We start from the raw sequence: 25,252 nt of genomic DNA on the forward strand, positions 1-25,252 counted from the left end.
GCTCCTGACAACTTGCCTCCCTGGAGACTGAGTCAGGGATCTGGCTCAGGACAGCAGGGACTGCAAACAATCTCTAAATGACTCTAACCACTGCCACGGATCAGTGCCCTCTCTCCTCTGAACTGCACAACCAAGCTCTGCTCTGGGAGCACTGTGGAGGTGCTGGCCAGTGGGGTTCTGCTTCAGGTTTCCTGAGTGATGTGGTCACCTGGTCGGTCATGGCACCTGTGCTCATCAGCGCTGCTGTTGTCTGGCCTCTCCATGCTTCTCTGGCAGCACCCCCCTCCTAGGGAGACTGTGCTTCTGAAAGTTCCCTGTTTTGTGGGTGGCTACTGATTTCCTTAATTCAAAAGGTTTTGTTGGTTTCTTTGCAGTGCTGGGGACAAAACTCTGGCTTCACTCAATGTGCTGGGCAAGTGCTTTACCACTGTGCTACACCTCAGCCCACAAAAGATTTTTTTTTTTTGTCTTCTTTATATTTGAGCCGAGGTCTCACTGTGTTTGTAGTTCAGGCTAGCCTCACGCTATAGGTGATCCTTCTAACCCCAGGCACATGGCTGCCAGCCAGAGCTCCACTTGCTGCTTCCTGAAAGGCCCCTCCATCAGGTTCTCCAGGCTGGCCTGTGGCGACTGGAGGGTGGCTGTGGGGAGCAGGGATCAACCAGGACACATCCTCAAATGTGTTCTCCCTGGGGTCTTTCAGCTGCCAGATCTCGTCCCTTTACCTGCATATTCTGGTTTCCAGAAACCGGAGGGAGCTGGAGGGGCTGAGGGAGGAAGCAGCAGCCAGGAGGAGAGAGGGATGGGACAGCAAGGAGAGAGAGCAGCAAAGGGCCAGAGGGCAGGGGGAGGGGAAGTCCTCAGGAGCAGGGGCGGGGCCACTGTGTGAGGCCTGCACTGCTGTCACGGGAGAGTGAGAGCCAGAGCAGCCAGGAGTCTGCAGAGGGCACCCGGCTCCCTAGCCGGGATGCAGCCGCCCCAGGCCCCTGTGCCCGGGCCTCTGGCAGCACTGCTGGACACTACAGGTGAGCGGCAGGTTTGGCGGGTGGGACAGGGATGGGCAGGCAAGGGCTGCCTGCCGAAGGGTCTGTGCCTCTGCCTCCTCTGGGCTTGGACTGCCTGTCTGCCCGTCCTCTCTCCAGCGCGCCTCTCTAATGCCCCATCTTTTCTTCGTGGCCCCTCTGACTCTATGTCCATCTTCACTCTGTGACACTTCCCACACCCTTTCCAATGAGGACAGATCCAAACTTGTCAGCTGGCCCCCATGTTGCACATTTCTCTTCTCTTCTGCTGGATATGGTTTCTTTCACGGAATCCAAGTAGCTTTTTCCTGCTTGGAAGTGACAGAGGTGCTCACCTCGCTTCAGGGCATTGTTTGACTTCAGAGACTCTCCGGGCCCCACTTCACCATCAATTCACGGAATCGCTAATTGTTGATTTTCCAGCTCCAGCCCTGCAGCTTGGGCTGTGGGCTGGGAAAACAGGAAGCCTCTTCCTGGAGGGACCAGGAGCCAGGTTGACGCCCAGGGGCTTGAGTCTTGTAGGAGGACCTGGGGCAAACATTTTGCCATGACCAGGTTGGTGGGTGTTAGGACCTGATGAGGAGATCTGGCTTCTGTCGCAAGTCTTCTCTAGCAGGGTCCCTGGAGGCCAGGTCTGCTGCACTTTCACCTCCAGTGAGGATTGCCTGCTTAGCCTCTAGTCACTATTTTTGGATCCTTATTTGCGAACCAGTCACTACTGCTGTGGTACTGGAGTAACAATGGCTTATGTAGAAAATGATTTAGTTTTTCTTCTGGTAAGGAACTTTAAGCTTTAGGACAGTCTTTTATTCAAAAAATTCAGTCTTTTATTAAAAATTTCAAAGCCAGGTACCAAGGCTGCCTGAGGTCCCCACAACTCAGAGGACTGAGTGGGAGGATCACTTGACTTCACCAGTTCAAGGACAGCCTGAGCAACATCAAGAGATCCCAATGCAAAAAACAAAAAGCAAAAGTTAAAGGACACCAAGCACTAGTGTGGCTGAGTAGGACTGTGGGCATTTTACCTCTGTCCTTTTCCTGTCACACGAGGTGCTGCTTGTAAATCAGAATGCAGGAGCGCACACCTCTGCCCCCACTCTGGCATCAGTGCCTTGTCCCTATGGGGAGGGAGGTACATCCTTTTTTTTGAAAGGAGGTCTTTCCATGTTGCACAGGTAGGGCTTGAATCCCTGGGCTCAAGGGCACTCCTGCCTCAGTCTCCTGAAAGCTGGGATTACAAATGTGTCATGTGCCCAGCTGACACATTTCAATGAACACATTCTGGGGGCTGGGTCTATTGAGCAGGCCTGGCTCAGCCACTTCCAGTCTCTGTGAGGGGGACTAGGGTCACAACGTCCCAAAGCAAAGAGTGGGTATGGTGAACACCTTGTTGGCAGTTGGCAGGACAGGGTCAGGGCCTCTCGAGGCTCATGGTCCCTGTGACAGAGCCTGCTGCAGTAGAGCTGGGCTCCATTCTTCCCTGGGCCACCTGGGGATGAGAGGTACAGGATGTGTCCTCCTGCCTTGAGCTCCCAAGGTCAGCAGTGCCATGGGTCAAGGATGGCTGGGCGGAGCAGTCACAACCCTGGTGGGCGTGGGCATCACAGTGTCCTCTCAGTGCTACCCCTGCACTAAGCTGGACCTCGATGAGTGATGAGGTGCAGAGGAGAAAACCTTCAGATGTGCAGGGGGCACCCCCTTGCGCAGTCTGGCCACTGACATACACACACATGTGTCACTCACTACAAGACACTCATGCATGCACTCCAGTCTGGCACACATATGTGTACTCAACTGTGCACAGTTGTGCACCCATGCGCTCACATGCACACCTGCATGCGCACACATTTCAGGAGCACTGACTTGGAAACCTGGGCTCAAGTCCTCATGGGTCTAAAGGCCTGAGTGCTTTCTGGTGGGCCCAGCTGTGTGGCTCCCTGCAGTGGCACCAGGTGGCAGGTGTGTCTGAGGGACAACAGCCACCAGCCATCGTGAGAGCTCTTGAGAGCTGTTCCCCGGTCTGGGGAGGAGTCTGAGAAGGCAATGAGGTTCCTTCCCACCTGTTTTTGTGACTGCAGCAGCTGGAATCCGGGCCATTGGAGCAGTTTGCAGTGTGGAGTCCTGAGGCATCCTGGCCTGGTTGCTCAGGCACCTCTGCTCTGCCCTCCTCAGGTCTCTCATGGTTTCCAGGCCAGTCCTCCTATGTTCATCCCAGGCAGTGAGCAGGGTGAGCAGACAAAGGCTGAGGTCAGCTTCTTGAAGATACTCCTGAGAATTCCAAACCCTCTTGAGTGCCAAGCTTCGCTGGGCCAGTGCTGCCCTTCCAGTGAGGGTTGGTTCACACCAGGAGCTGGCCTGAAAGGAGCAGATTGCTGGCTTGGTCTTCCTGTTCCTCCAGGCCAGACCTTGTGCTGCCTTCTCCTTGCCCTGAGCTGTCAGGGACGTGGCAGAAGGACTCTCCCACATCCTGTGTGTATGTGGAGGGGGAGATAGACTATGCTCTGGGACTCTGCCTAGGCATAGGGCAAGGATCCTCCTGATGTGGATGTAGTGTGTGGTGCTGAGCAGGCCTGGCATGTAGTGAGTGCTGAACTCAGTTCCTGCAGTGTGGGGGCAGAGATGGGGGCATGGGAATCTGGGGGGCTGGGAGACGGAGGGAGAGCTGAGCTTCCATCTGCCCCAGCTCCTGGTCTGGGCTGGACACATATCCTGTGATGACAGCAATCCTGGCAGATATCACCTTGGGGCTGTGGCAGGGCTGGGAAATGGTCCCTTGAGGGGCAGCACAGGGCCTGGGCTCAGAGACCACAGGGAGGTGAGTTCCAGGTCTCTGGGGAGCAAGGAAGGGGAGTAGGCTCGACAGGGTCCCTGGGATGGGTGTCTATGGGATGAGGAGGAGCCTGGGTTCTGGAGAGACTGACTCAGTGCCGCTGTGTAGAGGGAAAAGGCTCCCAGGGACAGTCACACTGACACTCACCTTTGTCTTTCTCACAGAAGGGTTTGCCCGGAGAAAGCGGACTTCCCTGTGGTTTGTGGGGTCTCTGCTGCTGGTGTCTGCCCTCATCCTGACCATCGGCCTCGCTGCTACCACCAGGACGGAGAATGTCACCGTGGGTGGCTACTACCCTGGCATCATCGTGAGTCAAGTTTGCCGGGTTGTGGGTGGGCTCTGCGTCTCCACAGGGTGGGGAGCACCATGCCATGGAGTGGGGCCTCTCCTGTGCAGACCCCAGGGTGCGGCTGAGACAAAGGGCAGGAGGGGCCCAGGGCTGGTCTAGGGCCTGTGTGGGGGGCGCAGGGCAGGTCATTCCATGCTCAGTGATGTGATAGGGGTTGGGAGGGGACTCTCCCAGAGCCCTGGCCCCAGATGGAACATCCCTTCAGAGTAAGGTCACATGAGGACCAAGAGATATCAATGGGGCAGACATTGTCCACCCACGTCAGGTCAGTGACTGAGCCCCCAAACTCCACGCTACCTGGAGGCCAAGCTGCGAATCCACACCTGCTACTGTCAGTAACAAAATTCTCCTCGTGAGCTCTGTGGACATGGCCTGGGTTCTGAGCTGGCTGCTCTGGCAAGGCTGCAGACCAAGACATCTTGGAAGCGGGGCGACTGAGCCCATGGCCCTCACTGACATCACTGGTTGACATCAGTCACAGCATCAGCAAAGCTGCCTTCAGTGTCTGCACTTGCTCTGCAGACATGAGTGACACATCTGAGGCTGGAGGCTGGCCAAAAATTCAAGTCCAGCCTGGGCTACATAGTGAGACCCTGTCTCGAAGATCTGGAAAAACAAACCAAAACCAGACAACCAGAAAACCAAGAAAACTCCTTACCAACAATGTTGTCTAATTCTTCTCTATATTGACCTTTACATATCTGATACACTGTTTCTCTGTGTTTAATTCAGGAGCAAATTTATGAGTAGCAGCTTTCAGAGAAAACTTTCTAGTGCAGCTGCATGAAGCCGGCACTGGGAACTGGGCTCACATCTGTTTTTCTGTCATGTTTTCTGGGTGGGAAGGGAGCTCTGGAATCCAGTTCCTGGTGTGCAGGCACCTCACCCTGAAGAATTTGCGGAGCATCATCTCACTTCCTTGGTGCTGTCTCTGTTTGCTCTCAGTCCTTGCCTGGTTAGGATCCTCTGCTTCCGCCCTGGCCAACATTTGGGAAACTGAGCTGGGCTTCCATGAGGCTGAGTCATATGCGGTGACCACATGTGGTGCCTGCGGATTGCAGGAGCATTCTGTGGTCCCCATCTCATGCGGAGATGCAGGCCACTTATCTTGGGGAGAGGCCCCAGAGGAAGAGCTCCATCTATCACACTGCAGAGCAAGGTCCTTTCAAACTAAAGAAAATAAAAGATAATGAGATAGAATATTTACACAAGTTTCCGTTGGTTGAACTTTGATACTTATTTATCTTTTGGTTCTCTTGAGACAGTGTCTTACTATGTAGTTCAAGCTAGCCTTGAATGCTCAGTCATCGTCCTGCCTCAGTCTCCTAAATGCTGGATCTCAGGTGTGCACCACCATGCTCAGCACTTTTTGAGTCTTTTGACTTTGATATTTGTGAACTATGGAACCTCAAAGCTCAACATGGAAGAGATTGTGATCTTTTTATCCCTGTGGGAATCCTGAGTCATGGCGGGAACCACATGTGTACCTGTGTGTCACCTTGGATGTGTGACCAATAAGGGATGACCGTGGACACTGTGGGTCTGACTTCCAGAGCATCGAGGCTGACACAGTTGCCACTGGGTCAGAGGCCCAGGCCACTCATGCCAACCCACATCGAAGTTTCCTGGGCCATCACTGACCAGCTGGCGGCGACTCTGCCTCTGAGACAGATGCTGTCCAAGCCACTCAGTAGTGTTCACTGTCACTGCTGAGACTCGTGCTCCACCCAGCCCCTACCTTTCCTTTAGAGACAGCTGCCAGCATGTTCACCCCAACATGGCCCCTCTCCTTTTGTCTCCCAGCCGGAATCCTCTGCCCAGCCCCAGCTGGGCTCAGAGCTGGTTCCTGCATCCCTGGACAAAACAAAACAGCAGGTTTGTGCAGTGCCCAAATTGCACAGCTATCCTTGGACAGGGTTTGTGGGCTAGGGTTTTCCAGGACTCAGGAGAGGAGACAAGAAGTGCTGAAGCTCAGTCCCTGGCCAGCTCAGCACAGCAGGAGTGAGTGCATCTTGGGGGAGGGGCACCTGTGGGGAGACAAAGGGTTCCAGAGCATGTGATCAGCTGCTGACAGAACCTTCCTCTCTTGTTTCTCTCCTGTCTCAGCTGGGCTTTGGCTCTTTCCTGGGAATCATTGGCATCCATCTGGTGGAGAACAGAAGACAAATGGTGAGAAAGCAGGTTTCTTCCAAGGTGGGGTGGAAGCCCCAGCTGCAGCCATGGTTCCATGGGGTGCTGCCCTCCCCGGCCTTGCACAGTGTGAGGAGGTCCCTGGGATGCCATGGCAATGCTTAGGGTCACCCAGACTGAGAAAGAGGAGGGTGGACAGGAAGGTACTTGGGCTGATGGTGCATGTACAGCATGAGTGTCCAGGCACCATGCTGTGTGTGTGGATGTCAGAGGGCATCACTGGTAGTTGGCATTGGCGTCTGTTCTTTGGGGTGATGTCTGGCAAAGCAGTTCCAGGTTCACTGGGGCAGTGGCTGTTCTGCTCCTGCCTCAGCTCCACATCCCTCCTGGACCCTTGCCAGCTGTCACCTGACTGCATCACAAGGCTAGAGTAACTAGCGTGTGATGTGTGTGCCCCCTTGGCCCTTCTGGGTTGAGAAGGTGGGCTCTGCAGTAGCAGAGGAGATAGCTAGGGGACCTGTGTTGGTTCAGTGAGTTTGCCTATGTCCCAGGGAGGGTGAGGCATCGCAGGGTGACCTGAACTTCTGCAGTGGGTGCAGGAGCTCCTGGGCAGGTCCAGCCCGCAGCACAGGCCTGAACATGGTCAGGGACCAGCCCACTCCCTGTGCCTGACTGCCTGGGAATGCGGGTCCCAGGCCAGGGCAGTGCCCAGCACCTTTGGATTTAAGGTGTGGAAGCCTGGGTGCCACTCTCATGGATCTCACAGAGTCCACCTCACAGATGGTGGGGAAGCAAGGTGGGCAGAGCACCCAGGTGTAGGTTGGTGTGTATGGCCGTATGGGCCTCCCTGGTCCCAGCAGCCTGATTCCCGACCCTTCCCTTTTTAGGAAAGTTGTTAATGAGACCTACCCCACATTCATGCAGCCACTCACTGAACAAGTTCAGTCCCAGAGTCTGCAGGCAGCTCTAGGATACCCAGTCACTGTGGCATCTGCTAGCCCTACCTAGCCCTCGGTACCTTGCAGGGCGTCATCTGAGCACTGCTGCTGTGGACTGACCTAGGAGTGGTGCTACACACCAGGCGACCTTTCGTTTCTTCTGTCCTGAGTGCCCTGGAGTTTCCTACGTGGTGGTGCAGAGCCTCCTTTCCTTGTGGGGTGGGTGACAGTTCAGCCTGTCCCCTGTCTGCTCTCCGGCCAACAGCTGTGAGGTCATCTCTGTCACTTAGCTGTTGTGGGGCGCTTGCAGACCTGTGTGAAATGCCTGGGCTGTGTCTGTGTGAACTGTCCCCTTCTCTTTTCTTGGGAATATGCCAAGGGAGAAATTGCTAGCAGTATGGTGAACCATGTCTGGCCACGTGAGGGACTCCCAGATGATTTCCAAACCACAAGCAGGCAGGCTGACCGCTCCCCTCCTGGCCAGTGTGTGAGGCACCTGCTGTGTCTGCACAAGGCCTTAGTGGTATTTTCCCTGAGAGGGCGTCAGAGCTCTCTCCATTCTCTGGGAAATCTCTGTTCAATCTCCTGCTTGTTTTTATTTGGATAGCTTCTCTTCTCATCATTCCCAGAGTCCCTTGTGTATCCTAGACATGAATGGCTTGTCACTCTGTCCTGTTCTGCAGGCTGGCTTTTCATAGTCTTGTCATTGTCCTTTCAGTACAGTGGTCTTCAGTTTTGATGGAGTCTTATTTTTTCTTTTTTCTCAGGTTTTTGTTAGCACCTCCACAAGTCAGTTGTCAAATCCAAGAGTGCAATGATTGTCTGTGTTTCCTTACAATTCTTCTGGCTTTAATGCTTCTAGGCATTTGACCCTGAGTTAATCTATATTTACAGTGCAGGTAGGCACCATGTCTCTGTTCTCTGGGATTTTCCAGTTGTCTGAGCACCATTTGTTGAGAAGCCCACATCTCCCTCGAGTGGCCTGGTGTCCTTGTCGAGAGCAGCAGGCTGCAGGGACGGGTCTGTGCCTGGACTCTCAGTTCTGCCTGCAGGTCCGGGCATCCCCCTGTACCAATGCACACTCTGGGCATGGTGGGAGCTAAGGCTGGAAGTGTGGCTTGAGCCTGGCCTCCTTGTCTAGGGTCGTTTGGACCTCTTCTCTAGCTCCCATCACCAGTATGGTGACGTTTCCAGCTTTGTGCTTTCTCTGTTAAATTCATTCCTGATTATTTTGTTCTTCTTGTGGGCTTTGTTTCCTCACTTTTTTTTTTTGTTTGTTTTTGCATTGCCTGTGGCCTCAGGTCTGGGTTTCATCTCACACCCTGAACCCTGCATTGCTTACTTGTTTCTAGCAGTTATTCTGCCTACAAGGCGAAGTCATCTCAGCCACTTTCACCTTGCTGGTGGGTGGGCCTGGTCCAGGTCCCTGGCTCTGCTGGACATAATGTGGGCCTCCCAGCGGGCAGCAGGAACCCAGAGGTCAGAAGTGGCCAGGGCAGTGGGTCCAGCTCTGAACAGGTGAGGCAGGCTGCTTGCTGGGTCTTCACAGCCTCTGGAGGGCCGTGTATGCTCCTGTCCTGCCTTATAATGCTTTTTCTGGGAAGTGTCTGGGCTGACTTCCCACGACAGCCATAGCTTCACTGATGCTAGCTCAACATTGATGGGTGATGACCTGGGCCACCATTAGTGCTGTATGACCTGGGGACGTGGAGCCATCCTGAGCCCCAACTGCTGCCATGTGAGCTGGGGGAGCAGTCAGGCTACACATGGGACGTGTCCAGCACAGGGCCAGCCACATGGGGATGCCTGCGCCAGAGCCCCTGGTTACCTAGGGCAGCTGCCTCCTCCTATGAGGGCCAGGATCCAGCCTGGATACTGTGCCACACCTGGGCATGTCCAGATGCTTGGTAGTGCTCTTCCTTGGTTTCTTTTCATTTTAAAGCCATGGGAAATCAATCCTGCACATGTGCAGAGGTAGATAGAACGTGCAGGGCTCCGAGTTTCAGGCTGGCATGATTGGCCTCAGCTCAGGATGGAGCTTGCTCTGCCCCACAGATTCTCCAAAGCCCTCCTGCAGCCTCCCAGCCTCTGAAAGTGCTTCCCTGTAGACTTCAGGTGGTATCTAATCATCCGGATGGCACCTCCATCATCTCTGCCCTAGTTAGGTTAGTCCCAGCAGTGTCCAGACAGCCCCAGATCAGCTCAGCTTCTGATTTCTCCACCACTGGACAAGTAGTCCTCGATGCTCTCCAGACACACGGGTTGTGGATTTCACATATGAATACTGCAGTTCAGCTGGTTCACGAGGCCAGGGGAAGAAAGACTGTCACATGCTGATCCCTCTGGTCCAAATGTGGACACACATGCACGCAAGTGCACATAATTGTACACATGCAGTCAAATGTGTATAAATAAAAACACATGTACATGTATGGTATACATGTCCACACAGGCATGCAAACACATGCACACATCTCACACATATGCACACATGTAAATACATGTGCACACATGTAACACACACACATGTGCACACATGCACACATATATGTATACTCAGGCATGCAAACATATAGACACCCCAGAACCCTTGTGGGTCAGGGTTTAAAATCTACTGATGTTGATGCAGAAGAACCAGGGGAACTGAGAAGCAGTAAATTACAGACTGAAAATGCCCTTGAGGGATCAGAACTTGGGCCATGGCCAGGACAGCTCCCCTACGGGTTCTTTGGGTGCTGGGTGCATAGGACTAGAGGCCTTGCTTTTGCATGGTTTCTCAGCCTCAGGGAGATTCATATATGAAGCTTAGGGGTGGAGCAGCCTGAACCCCCAGCTGGGTGGACCAGGCAGGGTAGAGATGGGGTCATCTCCTAGACGCCATTGGAGAGGATTTCTGCTGACATCTGCAGTGAGTCTCCTGAGATAAGCCAGGATAAAACCTGTGGCCCCTGCCTTGTGGGAACTCAGGACACTGGGTCACATTGTGCCTGCCTCACAGTGCCCAGATTTCTGAGGAGAGAGAGACTCCCATTTTCCCCAGCAGCTCTAGGGTAGCTGGCAAGGGGTCCGGTGATGGGGCATGGGGAGGGCAGCAGGCCAGGCCAATGAGGAGAGTGCCTGCTCAGAAGGCGCCATGCGACTCAAAGCTACCAGGACTGGTGGCTGTGGTGCAGGTGTGAAGGTGAGCTCTTTGGATCAAAACCCACATCTGTGTGTGGCTTTCAGGGATCCAGCAGGAGCATGTGACAGTGTGCTGACAGCCAGCTGTTGCTGATTCTTTCAGTGTGGCACCAGACTATCCATTTCCCAGAGCCCACAGTGTACTAACTGGCTCTTCCTGAGCAGGAGAGGAGAGAGGCCCTGGACCAGAGCGCTGGGATAGAAGGTCAGCAGAGCCCTTGAGCTGATGCTGAAGGCAGTTGGGGGGGGGTGTTTCAGAGCCAGAGATGTCAGGGACACTTTGTCCCTAAGGTGGGAGAGTGTGATCCCTGTTTAGTCCAGGACGTATAACTGATTCCAACTGGGTTTGGGGGTGATTACATTCTTTGCACTTTAAGGATCTTCACCCCTCTCACTGTTACCAGGCTATGGCAGATATCATAATGAGTGGTCTCTACCCAGATCCTGGCAATGCATCTGACTGACTTCTTCCTCTTCACACTGGGTGCTGACCGACGGGTAGTCCTGGGTGACCTCCACATCAGGTCCACTGTATCACTCCCTAGGTGACATTTCGTGCCGTAGTACCACTGGCCACTGGAGGCCTCTGGCAATGACAGATTGCCTGATCTACATCCTTGTCCACAGTCTCTGGGGCCCAGGAGCAGGAGAACACAGACACAGAGCACCCTAACATGCTCAGACATGGTTCTGCCTTCTGGAGCTGGCATGGAAACCGACACCTATCACAGAGTATACATGCATGCACAGGCACACAGGCACACCACACCTGGCTGGAGAACACAATAAGAGGACACCCTGTCCCCCAGGCAACAGCAGAACAGCTCAATGAGAAGTGCACAACTGCTTAAGGTGGATGTGGGTAGAGGGACACTCCCTTCAGGTGGCAGAGTCAGGCATGGACACATGTGCCTCTGGTGTGGCCCTGTAACCTGACTCTGAGTGAGGCTGGACACATGAGTGAGAATCCATGCTGGAAAGCATGTAGGGAGAGCTGAGGACTCCTCCTGTAGGTGAGCTCCAGGAGCCCACATCACCTCACAACAACTCCAGTTCAGGAGGGCGACCCCTCCCACTCAAGTGCCGACTGAGAGAGGACAGTCAAGCCTGCACATCACACTGCATCTGGTCATCAGTCAGATTGCAGAGCAGGAAACCAATGTAGCTGCATGGCTCCTGCATACAGGTACACATGCATTTACCTGTGTACAGTCTTACTACATCATCTGTGTGGGACAAGGGCCAAAACACCCAGCAGAGGATGTGGAATTAACAGGTAATTTATAGGAAGCTTTTAAATATATGACAGACTTTCAATCCCACAAGTAGAGAAACACAAGCTAGAACTTACTGAAGCACCATCAGTCATTGTTACTTTAGCAAAAGCCCACCAGCATGGCCATGTAGAGTGCTGTAAGGGGTGTGGCTGTGGACCCTCCAGAGGCCTTGGGCACCCAGCAAGGCTACTGTGCACTCCCAGAAGCTGAGTCGAGATGCCTGCCCTACAGATGGTCCCACAACAAAATACAGTGGCAGGGCACCCCTCGTGGGAGCCACAAGAGTGTCCAGGCCTACATATGTGCTGGCAAGTTTGGGTGCAGTGCTGGACTCATGGCAGAAGGCAAAGGCGACTCAGGGATTGTGGCTTAGTCACTTTCTTTGTTGCTGAGACACAATATCCAACATCCACACTTTAAAGGAGGAGAGGTTCAGTTTGGCTCATGGTTTGCAGAGCTTTTAGTCTCTAGTCTGATGACTTCAAGGCAGGACGCATGGCAGAGGGGCCTGGTGGTAGAGAATTCCTCACAACATGAGGACAGGAAGCAGGAAGAAGAGAGAGAAGGTAGGAGCTGGGGAGAGGGATGAGTCTTCCAGGCCATGTTCCTAGGGTCTGCTTCTTCCTAACAGTGAATCATTTACAAACCCACCAGTGGATGAGTTTATCCATGAGTACAGCACCCTATGATCCAGTCACCTCCCCCAAACCCTGCCTGTGTTACAGTGAGGCTTACAGAAGACATCTCGACATAAGCCATAGTAAAGTACTGTACAAAAGCCGCAGAGCCAAGGACACAGGAAAGAGAAAGTATCCCTACAGGGTTTTTGCTGGGGTTGGGAGAATAAGGCTGGAGTAGGGGAATTTGGAGCCTTCTTGGAGTTTGCCCTTCTTTAGATTTGTCAACAATCTCTGGGGAAGCAGGTTAGGGCAGGGAAGGAAGCACATACAGAAATAGTGGCCCCGTTGCAATGTGAACTAGGGTAGGTACATTGCGGGCTGGGGTCACTACCTGTGCACTTGAGGATAGCACTATGGCTGCCTTTGCTGAAGACATGGTATACCTCAGACCACAAAGTGTGGGGATGATGCTGGCCACCCCGTGTCTCTGGGACCAGATACATTCAAAGCCAGGGCAGTCATCATTGATATGGGGAGTTCACTGTCTGATTTGAAGATGCTGACAGTAGGGAGCTGAGCGGAGGGTAAACAGAGGATCTGGAAACTAGTTTCCTCTTTGTTATGGTTAATCTGGAATTGTTTTACAAGAAAAACTTTAAAAATGTAAGAAAGATGTCCACCCTCATTAATATTCAGAGAAATTCACATTGAAATAAAGTGGGGATTTTTTTGCCCATCGGATTGTCAGACCTTAAAAAACCAATAGTTTCAAATGTCATTCAGGTTCAGAGGAAATGAGCAAAAAAACCAGTCAAATGTTTTTATCAAACTCTCGCAATTGTAAAGTGCAAAAGGCCTACATGTATCCTCTGTGAAAACAGTGTGTTAATGTACACTGGAGGACTGATTCCATAGACACTTACGTGTGCAAGCCCACTGTTTTAGGAGGCTGTATTTAGGGGCTGAGTAGAGTTCACCACGAAAACAACCTTTAAGCTGTTTAAACAGCCTTCTTGTCACTACTGAGCTGCTCCTGGAACTAGGATCACCAAACATAGGCTGTGCAGAGGGGTCTTGGTTACCTTAGAGACAAAGTGCACACACTGTATACATGTGGGTGTGCACGTTTGTAGTGGTGGCTGAGGTCCCTTCTCAGGAGCAGTGAGGGGGAAGGGCTGTGCACTCCATTAAGGGGGTTCCGTATGTCCCTGTTTGAGGAGAAAGGCACATGGGTGCACCCCAGGGTGGGCTGTCCTGAGAGAGTTGGAGGGAGCTGGGGAGAGCGGTGCTGGGAACTTGGGTTCAAGCTGGGCTTTGAACGGCCTGTAAAAAACATCTCTGTCCTCTGCCTTCCACTTCCAGCTGGTGGCAGCCATTGTGTTCATCAGCTTTGGTGTGGTGGCTGCCTTCTGCTGTGCCATTGTGGATGGGGTGTTCGCAGCACGGCACATGGTGAGTACAGCCCTTGTGCCCCAGCACGGCCACCTTCTCTGGACAGAGTCCACACAGAAGTGACACCTGCCCCACCCCATCATGACATTGTCCACACAGGAGTGACACTGCGCCCCATTTGTCCCATTGGTGAGCCCACTGGAGTCCAATCAGTCCATCAACTGACAGCAGGATGGTTGACAGGCTCAGCTGTTAGAGCAGCAGCGGCAGCAGCAGCAGCAGCAGTGCTTTGGGAAAGAGACCAAAACGCATGCAGACAGGGTCCCCGCTCCTTTACAGGTTATGTGGTTTCATGGCATTTTCATTTCTGCACCCTCTGGCCCAGCAGTTGTAAGCGCTTTGGAATCACAGGGGCACTGGCCTGGCCCTTCGCTGGTCTGTACATTGCCTGAGGCAAGAGTTCTGTCTGCCATTTGATGCCGACCTGCTCCAGGAATGCTGGACGAACCATAGGGATATGAGGAGTATTTGGCTGAGTGGTTGGACAGGGTGATGTGGAAGGATGGGTGGAGAGATGCACAGGCACAAATGGGTGAGTGAGAGAGGGAGGGATGGGCAGGAGGGGCAGAAAAATATGGAAGCCTGGTTATGTATGTGTGGGTGGCTGAGAAGTGGGTGGCTGGATGTGTTGGGAGTGGACAAATTGATAATGGAGGAACAGATAAATGAATGGGGATATGTGGAAGCTGGGTATTGTAATCCAACTGTTGGATATTGTAATCTAAATATTGAGTATTATAATCCTTTTTCTAATTTTCCTCACAATCTGGGAAGTTATATTTGTAAACCAATTGAAACATTATTGGAGTCTCAGCAAATTAATTCCAACGTACCACCTCCAATGCAACCCACAGTGAGAGTAGACACCAATACATATTCAAAGCTAAGGGCAACCAATGTATCCTAAGCCTGATCCAAGTGGGGATGTGTGGATAAAGGCTTTGACCCAAGGCCTCTCCCAGAATTTACTATCTTGTGAAGAAGGGGGTGGCACGAGGATGAGTGACAGTGAGGAAGTTGGGAGCTAGGGGAGTAACCCAAGCTGGCTCGCCAGGTAGGAAGAAAAGCATCTTTGCAAAATGCAGGGAGAATGACAGGCAGAAGGATCAGTCTGCATAATTCAGAGGTAGCATTTGAATTGTTTTTGAAGGCTGCTGCTTCAGTTTCTGATATGCAAACTTTTGTGCCCTGGGGACTCATAGCCTGTTACTTTAAAGCTCTACCCAGCTGACATGCCTGGAGCTGAGTGGCTCTGCCATCCCGCTGTGCTCAATATTTTACAGAGATCACTGTGCGAGGACACAGGAAAGTGTTAGGTTGGCCTCCGGGATTACATATCAGTACCTCTGAAACCTTATTTGCATCCCTTAGAGCCAGATGAAGGGAGAAGGAAATAGCATAGCCTGCTCTTACACAGCAGTATATGGAAATAAGACTTGATTTAACTGATGTTGCAGCAATTGTTCTGCATTCAAGAGGAGTCACGCAAATTGTCTCCTACAAGTGTATGTGGAGATGAGTGGACAGATGGGTGGATGGATGAATGGGCTAGTTGAATGGATGAATGAATCAGTCTGAAATCCTTGTTACCATCCTAGTAGAATGCTGTTTCACTTTAGGGAAAGACAGGGGCCCAGGTATCTGTGGTACAGTTGTGGACTGCACTCAGAAAGGCAGGTGACCATCTCCTTCCTCTTCCCTATGCTGACCAATGGTCAGCCCCACCAGATGGACAGAGGGGCTCCTTCCTGGGCTTCTGCCTCTCCCTGCCAGATGCAGGAGTCCTGCTGCTCTGGTTGGCACTGGGAATGTGCTGTTGCCTGAGACCGTGGCAGAAAGGTCTGCAATGGGCATGACAAGTCCATCCATTTATGTTTCTTTCTTTCTAGGAACTGAGGCCGCTCAGCATGGATAGATGCCAGTTCTACTCCAGTGGGGCAGGGTACTTGTATGACGTCTACCAGACTGAGGTAAGCCCTGGGTCTCTCCTCGGCCAAGGCCACAGTCCCACCAGTGTCTGTGTGCCTGCCTTTGTTCTAGCAAGTTTTCCTGCCCCGCCTTCACCTGTGGGTGGTGACATACACAACATCCCTGTGTGGATGTGCTGGCCTTGGCGTTGCAATGTCCTCTGTTTTCTTTGGAATCACAGCTGTGACTTGTTTCTGTGACACAGTGTTGCAATTCTTCAGTCCAGCTCCTGGGTGTTTCCATTAGGGTTTTCACCAGCTTAATCCCTGCAGGAAACCGGGGTGATGCTGGCGCTATCCTAGAAATGCCTAGCTTTCTGGCCATGGATAGCCACTGTGTGACTCTGCCTACTTTCTAGCAGGGTGAGATGCGTGTGAGTCCCCTGGGACCCACTCATAGCCTGTACCTGTGTGAAGAAGACTTGAGGGGTTGAACGCAAACTCACCTTGGAGGGTCCTGACCTGAGGTCCTCCATGCTGGGAGACAGGCCTGGCCCTGGTTTGCACCTGTCCCTCTCCCCAGGTCACCTGCTACTCCTTGATGGGCAAGTGCCAGTTGAAGGTGAGGAGCAACACCTGCTACTGCTGTGACCTCTACACGTGTGAGAGGTGAGCAGTGCTGTCATGTCACATGCACGCACTCATGTACACACACACATTGTGCAGCATCTGAGCACACATGTGCAAAGCCTCCATGACTGTTTCCCCTAAAAGCACTCAATCAGTCTTGATGTGGATTCACAGGTGGGAATTCAGAGGCTCAGAGATGTTGCGTGGTCTTTGAGGTACACATAGCATGGGCAGGGAAGGGATTTAAGCATGTCCTGGCCTCTGGCTGTCACTTGCTGGGAATAGCCTCCAGGATGTCCTCTCAGGGTAGGGATCCCAAGCCGGGATCCCAGAGCCTTTTCCATAGGGCAAAGTTGTACATGAGAGCACTATGTATTTCTCGTTCCCTGGTGTGAAGAGGAGGGGACGGCACAGCCACTATCCTGCCTGACCACCTCACCAAATGCAGGTGCATCCCATATTGAAGAGGTGCCGCCCTCTGGGTGGGAGAGGACAGAGCTAGCACAGAACATCAGTGACGTGGGGCTGACTTGCTGTGTGTACACCAGTCATGTGGCTTCTGGTGCCCATCTGCATGGCCCTGGTTGTCCTCTCCTGGACCCTGGTCCAGACTGGGGAAGTCATGCCACTCGCAGCCATGAGTGCTTCCCTGTCTGTGTGCCATCGTGGGCCCTGGGGGTGCCTGCCACCATCCGAGTCAGCTGACTCCTGTGTGACTACCACCTCTACCAGGTACAGTCTGGGCAGCGTCTTTGTGTACCTTGGAAGCCCCAGTTTGTCCCCAGGCTTGCCTCCTCATTCTCCCTGGGCAACTGGGCCTTGAGTCCCGGGTGGCTGCCCTTCAGGCCTGATCAGGTTGGTGGTAGCTGCTAGCTTAGAATGTTTGGCCCCACTTCAAGGCATTCACTGACCCTGTATCAATTGCTGTCTGCGTGGTGATTCAGACCAGAATGGGCAGTGATTTCCATACCAAGAGGGTGAGGCGACTCCCTCAGGGTCCCCACCAGGGCACAGGCTGGGGCTGGACACTAGCTCTCACCTGGTATCACTTCACAGGAAAATCCAGGTCTGGCTTCCATGCCTTTCTGTGGCCTGACGACAGGGCAGCGGGCACAGAATGTATCAGGGTCCCTAGGGAAGCCAGGCTATGTGGCCCCAGGGACATGCTGAGTCCACTCAGCAGCCTTGAAGGAGAGAACAACCTATTGCGCAGGCAACCAACGCTGGCTCTGCTGTGCTGTGTGGGTGAGAGCTTGGTGCTACACCAGTCACTGTCTGGGACATGAAGCTGCCTGGCCTCAGCTCTGTAACCCATAGCCAGTTCAGCTGGCCATGGCTCTAACTACAGCCAGGTCTCCTGGCCACGTTTCTAACATGCGGGGTCATCATCCAGCCAGGCTCTGGCCCTCCAGGTGGTCACCCAGCCTTGCCTTGGACCTCAGTGTGGCCTTGTCTTAGCCTTCACATGACCATCAGGCCACACATTGGCCATAAGTAATGCTATCTTCCTCCATGTACAGTGCGGAGCTGTCCCCCACTTACTATGAGTTTGTGGGTGTTCGTAGCTGTCAGGATGTGGTCCACCTCTACCGGCTACTCTGGGTCTCCACAGTCCTGAACATCTTGGGCCTGTGCATGGGCATTGTCACAGCTGCTGTGCTGGGGGCCTTCAAGGACATGGTGAGTGATGTCTCTCAGCATGTGAAGTGTGCAGGGTCGGGGGCTCTGTTGGCAAAGGAGATGCTGGCTGCAAGGGCTCTGCTGCCTGCCAGGTTGCAACTGGCACTCACTGCTGCTTCCGTAGGAACAGGCCCATCTGTGCCTTCACAGGAGTGGCCTAACTTCGCCCTCTAGCCCCTGAAGCTGGTGGGTACCACCCTTATAAGAAATGAACCTATGCTCCGGAGCCACTCAGTGGAGTTATATGGGAGCCTCCCATACCCAGGGCCTGGCTGAACAAGCTCTGGGAGGGTACTGTGAGCCTCTGATCTCCTGAGCCCCTTAGCCTGGGCCCCTGGGCAGCCTAGGCTGACCCCATATCCAGTCCCTGTGTCTGTTTACTAGGGGTTGACTGTGCAGGATGGCTCCCCATCTCTGTCCTGTCCCCTCAGGGTGTCTGTGTGTAGTGAACTGAAGTTCCTGACCATATGAGTGCATGGCCCAGCTGGGACTACTACCTGCAGACAGAGCCCACCAACATAGCAGCTCAGAGCCTTGGGGAGCCCTCAGCCTAAGTCCCAGAGCTTAGGTTGTGCCATGTTCAGTAATAGTCTGGGCTGTCCTCAGACCTGTGGTTGGTCTCAGCCTCTCAGGTTTCTATTCCTGGGATGCCATGGCCAAGTCTGAGGACCCTAAGTCTCACTCCAGCCCTCTCCTCCACTCCTGGTCACCTGTCTAGGCTCCCCAGCCTCCAGAGCTGCCTCCAGTCTATGTGCAGTGTCAGGATGTCCTTGCAGGCATTGTAGGGAGGGCTCCCATTCTGGGCGCAGGTGGTACAATGCCAACCACCCTTCTCTGCAGGTTCCCCTATCACAGCTGGCCTACGGCCCATCATCCCCACCTCAGATTCTCTACAACCCTGCCCAGCAGGTCCTGGCTTACACTGGCTTCTGCTCACCCACAACCATGCCCACCTGCTCGTCCTACCCCCTGCCTCTTCAGGTAGGTATTCGTCACTGTGACAGCCAGGTGGGCCAGAGACAGGATCATGCAAACAGGCCACAATCAGATGGAGAGGGCCTCTGTTCACCTGGGTATCCTTGTGTGGTCCAGGTGGTGGGGAGGGAGAGATGAGGCCATGTAGAGGATGTGTATTGGAGGCTCATTGCTGGCATTGCCCTGGGATTCATGTTGGATTCTGCCAATGACCAGCTGTGAGCTGACCCTGCTCAGACTTGTGTGACTAAGCACATAGCCAGCTGTCAGGTAGCTGGATACCCCAAAGTGCAAAGAGAGTTAAGGTGGAGCCTTGAGTCTTCCAGCACCCAGTGCAAGGACACACAATTGGCACTGCTGGCCCTGGGGCTCATAAGAGAGGGCACAGGCCAGCAGGGCTCTTGTGTTTCCTCCACTTCGTCCCCTGCCCTTTGGTTTCTGCCTGAGCTGGTGGCCTAGGGTGAAATTGGCCCAGATCATCCATGGCACCTTAACAGCTCTGAGTGTTACCTAGGAACCTTTAGGGTTGTCACCTCCTGGGCTGGCATCCTGAGACCTACCCATAGTTACCCAGATGTGACAAACCAAATTGCCAGTAGACATTGCCCAGGATCCTCTGGGGGTACACGAAGTGTGCCTGGTCCAAGCAGGGGAGGCTTTCTGTCTAGTGGGAGGCATCTGTCACATGGCTATGTCAGGGGCAGCAGAGACAACCAGTCCAGAGCTGCATGGGGCAACCCTCAGAGAGGCATGTGGTCAGTGTCTCTATGCATGGTCAATGGGCTATTGTCCTGTGTTTGAGGTCACAAGTCTTCAGGTGACCCTTAAGGGGACCTGAATGAACAAGCAAGATTGGCAGGAGGGAGACCTCACTAGGACAGGTGCCAGTTGGGGACTGTTTGGTATCCAGCCCTGACTGACTGGGACAGTGACAGCCAGGCAGCATGCCCACTCTGTCTTCAAAGAAGTGAAGGCCAGTAGCACTTGGGGCTGGAGCAGGTGTGGCCCCAACACCCAGGACCTAGGCTGAGGCCACCTGTTCTACAGGGTTGGCAAGGTCTAGCGTCCCACCCCGGCAGCCCTGGCTGGGCCCACGGGGCATCCCGATGGTGCTGGATGGTCCCTGAGCTAGGCAAGAAAGAGGCCTCTTGGGGGGCCTGGTTCAAGGGAAGTCTCCTATTCCAGAGTACGGGAAGGAACCATCTTAGAGTCAGAACATGATGCGTTTGCAGAGACCTCTTGGTCACACTCATTAGGCGGTGGTGACACCAGCATAGCTGCCCTGCTCTACGCCTCTGTCTTCCCCAAGAGCTTTATACCCACTCTGGTCAGCCTCTCCTATCTCTGTCAAGGAAAGACTATCATTATGCGCCATGCCGTATTCTGCACAGGACTTGGCGAAAGCAAGATGTGAGATCATGAGATCGACAAGGGCAGGACCTGGGGCTCCCACATTGCCTGGCTGCTGTGGACACAGCCCCAAATCACAGATGCCAGGAGCAGTACCAGGGTGCCCTGCAGGATGGGCCTTTCCTGACACCTGGCACACCATGGAGGAACTCAAGGACAGAGCTGCAATTCTGCCCATTCCTTTGTCCTGTTTGGTGCCTGGGGGCCTCAGGGCAGTTGGTTAAGGTGCCAGCATCTGTGCTTGGATGCAACTGCTGTGCCTTCCAGATATCTCTTCTCTGCCTCTGAGATCTTCTAAGCTTTGGATGCACCTCTGCCTCTTGACATCTGGGCCAGCCTGTAGTGCTGGCACATGTTGGAGTGGAAAAACATGTTGTCCTGATCAGCTCCTGGAGAGGGCAGATCAGACAGGTGCCACTTGCTTCCTTGGAGCTGTGACTGTGGATGTCAGCACGGCCAAAACACTCCCCACAGTGACACAGGGAACAGGTGGCTATGGATTTTTCTGAGCAGGGAATCAAGCCTCAAAAGTATGTGCAGTTTCCCTAAGTGAAGTGCAGAGAGAGGCTGAGTTGACGAGGCCCAAGAAGCCCTGTTGCTAAGAGAGTTGTCTAAATTGTGTAATAGGTCTCTTATTGACAGGATTGGTCTGATGGAGTGCTGTTTATGGACTGATTTGTCCCATGGTTCTTGGGAATTTTCCTACGAACCCCTGGTTTACACCATAGCCCTGGCAGTTTATGCTATGGCTCCTGGGGGTTTACTACATGGTTCCATGTAGTTTACTCTTTGGTTCCATGTGATTTACTCTGTGGGCCCTGGTGGTTTATTCTGTGGCGCCTGGGAGTTTACTCTGCAGCCCCTAGTGGTTTACTTTGTGGCTCCTGGGGGTTTACTTTGTGGTTCCTAGGGATTTACTCCATAGTTCTATGTGGTTTATTCTGTGGCTCCTGGGGGTTTGCTCCATGGTTCCATGTGGTTCACTCTGTGGCCCCTGGTGGTTTACTCTGTGGCTCCTGGGGATTTACTCTGTGGCTCCTGGTGGTTTACTCTGTGGCTCCTGGGGATTTACTCTGTGGCTCCTGGTGGTTTACTCTGTGGCTTCTGGGATTTACTCTGTGGCTCCTGGTGGTTTACTCTGTGGCTTCTGGGATTTACTCTGTGGCTCCTGGTGGTTTACTCTGTGGCTTCTGGGATTTACTCTGTGGTTCCTGGGGGTTTACTCTGCAGTCCCTAGTGGCTTACTGTGTGGCTCCTAGGGGTTTACTCTGTGGTTCCTGAGGGTTTGGTTCTTTCCATGTGGTTTATTCCTCCATGATTCTATGTGGTTTGTTCAGTGGTTTCTGGGGGTTTAATGTTAGGTTTTCATGGCTACTCATTTTCAGTGAAGGGCAGATTGAACTCTGGGGAAGGCACAGGGCCAGGCACTGCCAGTAGACTTGACAGAACGTTCCCAGAGTACCCCTGGGTCCTCATGGTTGGGAAAATGCATAGGTTCAGGCTGTTCACTTAAGAGTTGATGATTTAAATGCTGATTGCCTCTGAAACACACCTTCACTGAGACATTGGATGGCAGTTTGAGTATGTATAATCAGCTATGGCCAGGCACAATGGTATAAACCCAACACCAAAGAAGGCAAGAGGATCATGAGTTCAAGTATTACTGGACAACTTAGTGAGTTAACAAAACACTGTTTCAAAAACAATTAGTCATCGTACTTTTCTGGAAATGTATGGTCTTGGAATGAGCGAGTTGTGGATATCTAAGGAGGGCTTGGGTGACCCTTCCTGGGCACTTGCCCAGAGGCTTTGGGAGCAGAGCTGAGGAAGATGAGGCTCCACGGGATTTGTTTGTGGGCAGGCCTGTGGGCACTGACATGTGTCCTGGGTACCAGTAAGGCTGTGTCCTGTTGACTGAGGCTGCCCTCTGTTTGCTTGCAGCCCTCTGCTGAGCTCTCCCTGTCTGAGGATGCCTGGCCTCCCCTGCAGTGCAGCTCCAGCCTCGGGTGCTCCCCCAATGCCCCGCCACTCTGTGCTCCAGCCTGCTTCCTCCCAGGAGAGAAGCCGCCCCCTTATGCCCCCTGACTCAGAGGTGCTAGAATAGAAACAGTTTGTTTGCTTATGATAAAGCCACCTCTAGAGCTCTTGCTTCTGCAGCCAACCTTCTGAAGGGCCCTGAAAGTGTTCTAGAAGGCTGTGCCCTCCCTTCCGTTGAGGCAGGTCCTCTGCCAGGCCAGGCCGAGACAGGTCGCAGGACTGTTGAGCCCAGCCTCCCTGGCTGAAAGGCACTGCCTGGTGTTTGCTAGTTTGTGAAATCCCCTTCTGTGACAGACCAGCTGTCCTGTGCCTGCATGCTAGCCTCCTTTCAGGAAGTGTGCATGTGTGTGCCCAAGAAGGCCACCTCCACCTTGCCCCTTGTGTCCTCCTGACATTTGCTTGGAGTGAAATCAAACTTTGGTCAAATAACCAATGCTGCTCTTAAAGCCTGAGGGTGGCCTGAGGTCTGTTCAACTCAAAGAGACCAGCTAGCCATCAGCTGGGCCACCCCCCACCCCGACTGGTGCCTCTGTGCCCAGCCCTATAGTCCCCTGAGCCATCCCAGATGAGTTAGCCCTCTTGGCCCCTGCAACAGACCTCCCTGCCTGCCACAGAGGCTGAACATCTAACCTCTGCTCTGGTGGGATGGGGTAGGGGAGTCCTGTGATCTTCAGCTGAAGGCCCGGGGATGCAGCTCCTACACAAATGGAGGCCCTGCACCTGGGAACAGGTGCGTGCACTCAGAGCTGGTCAGAGGATGAGTTCATAGAGTCACAAAGGAAGCCGGTGGGGGACCTTGGTGTCAAGGGGTCTGGTGATGTGTTCCAAGAGTGTGCCTTGATGTATTTGTTCTTGAGCTGAAGTATGTTGGGAACCACTGGTGGCAGATGGAGTGCATCCACCCGAAGATGGGGCCCCAGGGCTCTGGGGTCTGGTGACTCTCAGCGAGGAGAGAAGCTCTTCATGAGGAGTGGCACCACTGATGCCCTGGCCATCTCATCCCTCTGCCTCTCAAAAGTCTCATCCTTCCCCCTTCATACTCTGGCTCCTCCTCTGCAAAGCCACACAAGAGCCCCAAGTCTCAGAAACCACAAGTCTCATGGCCCCTAAGTTTTACAGCCCCCAAATCTCATGGCCCCGAATTTTGTGACCCCAGGCCTTGCACACCCATCTCTCCTGTGATGCCTGGACTGTAATAAACCTGCCCCAGCCACCTTCATCTGCGTGTCCTCAGTTCATTTTGTAGAACCAGCCATGGAGCCTCAGGCTGGCGCGGGGAGGTCTTTCCTTCCCTGAAGGCCTGGACTCTAGGTCCAAGGGGGACAAAGGGACATGGTTGTGCAGGTGCAGCTCCTGTTGGCGGAATGCCACACCTTCCCACAGACTCCTCAGCTGAGGACTCTGAGCAAAGGCTTATGTGGGAGCCTGAGGAGCACAGGATGGTGAAGGAGGGTATTGGTGGAGTTGGGGCAGCTGGTGGGAGTAGCCACTGGCCCTGAAGGACAGACATAGTCACCTGCCTGGGACCTGTCATCACTGATTATTATCACCATTTGTTTTTTCCTCCTGAGCTATTTTCTAGGAAGAGGTGATCTTGGCCTCACCTTGAGCTCACTTACCTGGTGCCAGGCAGATCCACCCTCCCATGACCCCCAGAGCATAGTCCCTGGCCTTCCTGTGAAGCTGATGACTGGCCTAGCATCCCTGTGATCCCTGGGAGCACATCCCTGGTCTCCCCATGGCCTGTGAGATCTCCTTTCTGTGCTCAATGATTTTTGGGGAGGTCCAAAGGCCTCCATGGAACTCTGTACCAATGCCCTTGGCAGTTTAGGATTTCAGGTCATGTGAATTATTGACTTTGTCCAAATCTTGGAAATTAGCAAAAATGTTTTCCTTGGCTGAGGCAGAGCTCTGTTCCTACTGCTACCACTTAGCACTCAGAAGCTGGGGTCTCCATCTTGTCCCCTGTCAATCCAGCCATCTGCTGTCCCCTGGCTGTCTTCCTGTACCCCAACTTCTGTGTGTGGCCCAGTCCTCAGGCTGACAGCTCCAAGGCCCTCCTCTCAGTGGCCATGTCTTCATTCCTATGGCCAAACCTGACCTCACAAGGGCTGAGATAGGCGGGTGGTGCTGGCTGGGGCTCTCTGCCACCTAGTTTTTCCTCAGGAGAAAATTGGCTTGAGCATTGAAGGAAACAGTGAAGTGTGAAGAGAGCCATATGATGGGGTGCATGTCAGGAATCTGTCAGGTGCTGGCGGAGAGCCCAGCGAATCCCCAGTGGCTGTGGGAAGGAGGGCAAGTAACACCATCACACTGTACCTGATCGTGTCCTTGGCACAGTCACGGTGGCATGGCTAAAGGACAAAGGGCACCAATGGACTGACCCTTCAGCCATTATTAGGGACCAATCCGTGTCTCTTACATGTGGCCAGCTGTGCCTAACCAGGCAAGGAGGACAAGTCACATCATGGAAGTCACGTGTGTGAATTTGAGTCGGCTGGTGCAGGTGCTGTGAAACCAAGGGTGTCAGAGCACAAATCTCATATCATCAGCTGACCAACATGCCTTCTGCTAGCTCCCAGTGCTCTAGCTGATGCCTCTGGCCCCCTCGGCTGGTGCCATGATCTTCCCGGTAGCCTTTGTCTCGAGCCCATGCAACTGTGAGTGGCACTTCTGCCACGTGGTGACCCGATTTCAGAGCTGACCTTCAGGGTCCACCTGTCTGTCTTACCCAAAGTCCAGTGGGTTCTGCTAGCCTAGGATTTCCCCAGGCATCTATGGGAAACTCTAGATCTTATAGGAATGTGGGTTTGGT

The 25,252-nt window shown here is 53.4% G+C and overlaps 1 protein-coding gene across 4 annotated transcripts in view; it reads left to right on the forward strand.

The window, feature by feature from the left end:
• Positions 1-869: 869 nt before the first annotated feature.
• The window catches only part of Tmem255b (transmembrane protein 255B), a 70,675-nt gene continuing 46,292 nt past the window's right edge, over positions 870-25,252 (forward strand). The window contains exons 1-9 of one of the 4 annotated variants that reach the window (XM_023560623.2): positions 870-1,025; positions 4,017-4,159; positions 6,308-6,370; positions 13,709-13,798; positions 15,688-15,768; positions 16,289-16,374; positions 17,856-18,015; positions 18,856-18,996; positions 20,382-22,314. In XM_023560623.2, coding sequence (XP_023416391.1) covers positions 968-1,025; positions 4,017-4,159; positions 6,308-6,370; positions 13,709-13,798; positions 15,688-15,768; positions 16,289-16,374; positions 17,856-18,015; positions 18,856-18,996; positions 20,382-20,624 — 1,065 coding nt within the window. In that variant the 5' untranslated portion in view covers positions 870-967 and the 3' untranslated portion in view covers positions 20,625-22,314. Of the gene's footprint in view, positions 1,026-4,016; positions 4,160-6,307; positions 6,371-13,708; positions 13,799-15,687; positions 15,769-16,288; positions 16,375-17,855; positions 18,016-18,855; positions 18,997-20,381; positions 22,315-22,341; positions 23,657-25,252 lie in introns of those variants that run through there. The other 3 variants (XM_003477557.5, XM_013141504.3, XR_010046915.1) reach the window with 3 other exon arrangements.

The sequence above is a fragment of the Cavia porcellus genome, unplaced genomic scaffold, assembly GCF_034190915.1.
Source record: "Cavia porcellus strain 051 isolate PalLab524CR breed Dunkin Hartley unplaced genomic scaffold, mCavPor4.1 scaffold_4, whole genome shotgun sequence".
Taxonomy (NCBI): Eukaryota; Metazoa; Chordata; class Mammalia; order Rodentia; family Caviidae; genus Cavia; species Cavia porcellus.